This window comes from Antechinus flavipes, chromosome X (assembly GCF_016432865.1).
Source record: "Antechinus flavipes isolate AdamAnt ecotype Samford, QLD, Australia chromosome X, AdamAnt_v2, whole genome shotgun sequence".
NCBI classification, from domain to species: domain Eukaryota; kingdom Metazoa; phylum Chordata; class Mammalia; order Dasyuromorphia; family Dasyuridae; genus Antechinus; species Antechinus flavipes.
In genome coordinates, this window is record NC_067404.1 from 25,918,113 (window position 1) to 25,922,997 (window position 4,885).

The window sequence follows — 4,885 nt, forward strand, 5'->3', positions numbered from 1 at the left end:
GAAAGAGAAACAATGCTTAATTTCTTGATTTTCGGTCATTCTTCCCCTATGTGGAGATGCAATAACATTGTTAGATAGCACCCCTTTTAAAGCTTCAATAAACTTGGGAGGACTTCATAAACTCAATGGGAAAATACTGCTTTCTATTTAAATATGATAACCCAAGAAGAATTCTTGAAGTCTAAATGTTGGTCGGTAAGGGAATCGGAAGGTATGTTGACATTTGTCTCTGCTACCTTGGAATCTGCAGAGAACTTGCTTGGGAAGTCTGGAGACCCAAGTTCGAATTTCACCTTTAAAGTCTTCCTTCAAGGTATTTAAATGGCTCATATGTCTTTATTAAATGAGGTGTGTGGCGGCCTCTACTGGTGTATGCTTATAGAAAATGTCTCAATAGGCAGAAAAAATATTAATTTCAATTAAAAAGTTAGAAATTCAGACTCTTTCATTAAATGTATAAAAATATCTAATTTAATGCAGAAAAAATATATTACAAGTTGTGTAATGTTCTCTTAATTAGGAAAATAATCTAAAAGCACTGAACATTACTGACCATGTTAGTGTTGGCAAGGTAATGATTTAGGGAAGGACCTTAACTGTTCAATTCTCTATACTAGCATGTTCTATACCTTTTATTAATGAAATAGTAAGCCCAGTCAAGGCAGTTGAGTGCCTCTGGTCTATCACTAAGTCTGCTTAGCTGACTTCAATGAATCACTTAAAACAAACCCAGAAGAAAAGAAATATTTTACAATGAAATCTATAGTCTTATAACTAGAATCATTTAATGAAGGGCTGGTTACCTATAAATCAAGCAAATTCTCCTTTGATTGAATGCAGCTGACATATATATATATGTATATATATATACATATATATGTATATATATCTATTTTACTTTTTTTTTTACTTTCAAAAATACAACACATTAAAATAGGTTCAATTTATCAAAGCTAAAAGCAACATTTAAGTAATGTACTTAAAGTGCAAAGGCACTTTAACAAAAGAGGTGACGCCCAGTGACTTTGCATGGCAACTGAAAGAGAAATACTAGATATTATTATTTACAAAGGAAGTGACAGTCCCAAAAGATCTTTGGAGATCTTCAGCATAACACATTCAGCATCCACTTCTTTAAAAGATTTTTTTTTCCCTAGCCCCTTCTGGACCTCCTAGAGTCTCCCATTCCCCATCTGTACCCTGAAACAACAACAGAACAGATTGGGGGGAGAACAAAAAGTAAAATGAAAAGGGAAAAAAGCCATTGAAGCAACATTCATTTTCAGTGGATAGTTACTAAAGATGCTTAAAAAAAAAAAAAAAGAAAATAAAAGAAAAGAAAAGAAAAAAAAAAAAAACCAAACCCCTAAAAAGTGGAAATAATTTAAGAGGAAAACTTTTGAGAGCAAGAAGCTTGCTTTCCCCCCATCCTTCACTGATTTTTCAAAGTTTCCATGTTATTCCTGGAAAAGAAAAATCTCCCCCAACTTCACTGCACCCACCCCACAAAAACCAAAAAGCCAATGCACTGAATGTGGCCATCTCCAGCTGTTTCTTTCTTCCCCAGGCAGCCTCCCTTGATACTTTCATTCTTTATTTCCCTCTCTTCACAGCTGACTGATCGCGGTTTGTTTCTCCAGAACTTCGAGGTAGTCCGGTTCTGTTTGCTGCTTGGCCTGAAGCAAAGGATGTTCGGGTTTGGATTGCTCTGCAAAGTATTTCCTGGGAGTTCCGTATAAAACAGTTTTGTTCAGTCTGTCCTGATTTTGGCGTCGGGATTCATAGGAAGGTGCGAACTGCCTCTTAGGTAAGGTGCAAAAGTTATAGTGGACCACCCCTGCGCTGGGGAGTTCCTTCACTCTCTCTGCAATATTTTGATAGAGTAGCTCCGGCTCTCGTGGAGTGGATTGCTTCTCCAGCAATTCCGATGCACTGATGGTATAAGCCAGAGTGGTTGGCCCTTCCTTCTTGGTGTCCAGATTCCCATAGCTGAACTCTTGGAGGTTTCGGTAGTATGCTACTGGGTCACCTTCCTTTTGCATGTAAATGGGGTTTTGGCACATCTGGCCCACAGGAGGAGGAATATAGTTATAGACGTGGCCTTCGGTCTTGTCAGCGGTGTCAGCGTTATAAGATCCATACTGCAGTTGGAAGGAACTGATGTCTAGATTGTTGGTACTACTGGGTCCACTGGGTACCCCCTTTCGCCGCTTGAGGACAAAGACAAATAAACCTGCCCCAAAGCAGACAGATAAGATAAAGACCACAAGTAGCCCTAAGATTAAAACAGAGAGCGGAACTTCTGTGTGTAGCTCTGGATATGAGCTAGGAGCCACACTAAGAGATCTTGGGGTGTCTGTGTTATGACTCATAGATAAGATGGTAGCATCTGATAAGTCAGGGTTGTCTGGACAGATGGTTTCTCTCCCTAAAAATTTCAAGATCTCACCTGCATGTTTGGCTGGAGATTCACAGGTGATCTCATTAATGATGACAGGGGAATTTGCATGCTCAGTCCAGTCTTTCAGGCCCATAATGTCACAGGTACAATCCCAGGGGTTTTCTTGCAGATCAATCTGGATAAAAGCCGGCAGCTGATCCAGGACCCCTTTCACTGGCAAGTGGGAGAAGTGGTTGTTCCTCAGGTTCAGTCTGGTGAGAGCAGTGCCACCAAACACATTATCCGGTAAGGATCTCAGCAAGTTGTTATTCAGAAATAACAGCTGCAAGCTAATCAGTGCATCAAAGGTATCAGGCTTAATCTCTTTAATGATGTTATACTCAAGATAGAGATACTGTAAACTCTGCAGCCCCTCAAACATAGAAGGATAAAGAATTTCCAGATAGTTACCATTCAAATAAAGTCTCCGTAAACTAGTTAGATTTGTAAAAGCACCCTCCTGAATGACTGCAATCCGGTTGTTTCCAAGGTGCAACAAATCCAAAGAATTGTACTCTGGGAGGTCATTTTTGTAGACGGTTTGCAAATAGTTCCCCGTAAGATAAAGCTTCTTTGGACTGGTAGGTTTGGGGTGAAGGGCTGAGATATTGGTGAACTTCCTCTCTTGGCAGTTGACATTTAACCCGTTGTCAGAGCTCTGGGAGGTACAGACACAGCTGCTGGGACAGGTGAGGGGGACGGGTGACTTGGTCTGGTACACCATGATAGGTCCAAAGCTCTGCCTGTCTTTAGACACGGTGACCCTGGGCGTGGGCCTGTTTCTTGTTTTGGGGGGCCGGCTGGCTTTGGGAGCCCGTGTAGGAGTGAGAGCAGGATTAAGGGTAGGTGATAGCTTCTGCATGTGGGTGTCAGAAAAGGAAGGGTGGCTCACTTTATGATTTGAATCGCTGGCACTCTTCCTGGGACAGAGGTCCTGCCTGGTCAACTGTGTCACGTCTTTCCCATGCAGCCGAAAAGGAGTTTCACAGACGATCTCTCCGACAAAGACGGTTATGGTATCGAGCCAAGCCTTCAGCGGAAGTAAATCGCAAGTGCAGTTCCACGGGTTTTCCTCTAATTGAATTTCCATGATCCCTCCGATGTGTTCCAGGACCCCGGCAAAGGGCATCATCTTCAGCCGATTCCCTCTCAGATCTAAGTGGGTCAGCAGAACAAAGCGGAACACATTATTGGGGAGAGACAGCAGGAGGTTGTCGTTGAGAATCAGGACCTTCAGCTTATTCAGCTTACTGAAGGCTCCCGCCTCGATGGCACTGATGTAGTTGTAGTCCGCTTGCAGGTACTCCAAACTCTCCAGGCCCATGAACGTGTCCTCCCTCAAAACTTCCAGTTTGTTGTTGTTAAGGTGGAGTCGCTTGAGAGTTTTCAGGCCACTGAACGCTCCAGTTCGGATCTCTTGCAGCTCATTGTTCCCCAAATGGAGAGTCACGGCGTTGGAGTAATTGACGAACTCATTAGGATAGAGTCTGGTCAGTAAGTTTCCATTGAGGAAAAGCTGGTAGATCCGGTACTGGGGGGGCTGGAGCAAGCTCACGGTGGTAAAGCCTTTGTTTTCGCAGTTAATATTCAGTACATTTTCCTTCTCTTCGCACAAGCAGCGGATCTTACAAATGTCTTTGCCAGTTTTGCGGCTCTCCGTCTGGAAGATCCCGGCCACGGTTAACACACTGAGCAACCAAACACCGTTCAGCATCTTTATGCACAGTCGATCTGGCTCCGGCACCTACAATCAAGCCTTTAAGAAGGGGGTTTGGAAGGGTAGGGGAGAAGTGGGGAGGAGGAGTGGAGCAGGATCAGGAGTGGGGGAGAGAGAAACAAGGAGCCCGATTAAAATGGCCAGGAAAAGGGATGGGGGAGGAAGGGGGCGCAGGGAGACAACACCACGAATCGAAACAATCGCTTTGCGAAGCTGTTTCATCGCCCTCCACTCTGCCCTCCTGCCCGCCTGTCTGCCCTCCCCGCAATATACAGCCATGCACCTGATTCCCCTCGGGTCCCTGCTGCCAGCGGAGTCATTAGTAACCGAGTTGTCTTACTAAACCAAGCCGCCCTCGCCCTCTTCCTCCTCCTCCTCCACCTTCTCCTCCTCCTCCTCCTCCTTCTCCTCCTCCTCTTATTTTCCTCCTCCTCCTCCGGGAATGGGGGTGGGGGTGGGGGAAAAGCCGGGGAAGGGACGCGGACAGCTCCTCTGTCTCGCAGCAGCAGCAGTAGCAGCAGCAGTCGAAATAGCTTTACTTCTTTCTTTCTCTAGCTCTCCCCTCTTGCGCAAGGGGGTGGGGAAGGGGAGGGATGGGAAAGGAAAGGGGGGGGGGGGGAAGGACCAAATGGGAAGGACCGCGGAAGGGAAAGGGCTGCGGTACTCACACATCAGGAGAAGATGAGACTCCCCTCCTTTGCGGTAGCCCCGGAGTTTAGCATTTTGGG

At 45.0% G+C, this 4,885-nt stretch overlaps 1 protein-coding gene across 1 annotated transcript; it reads right to left on the reverse strand.

The window, feature by feature from the left end:
• Nucleotides 1-905: 905 nt before the first annotated feature.
• SLITRK2 (SLIT and NTRK like family member 2) lies at nt 906-4,441 on the reverse strand. Its single transcript, XM_051967785.1, has one exon. The coding sequence runs from the start codon at nt 4,152-4,154 to the stop codon at nt 1,608-1,610; it is 2,547 nt and encodes an 848-aa protein (XP_051823745.1). The 5' UTR covers nt 4,155-4,441; the 3' UTR covers nt 906-1,607.
• Nucleotides 4,442-4,885: the final 444 nt, after the last annotated feature.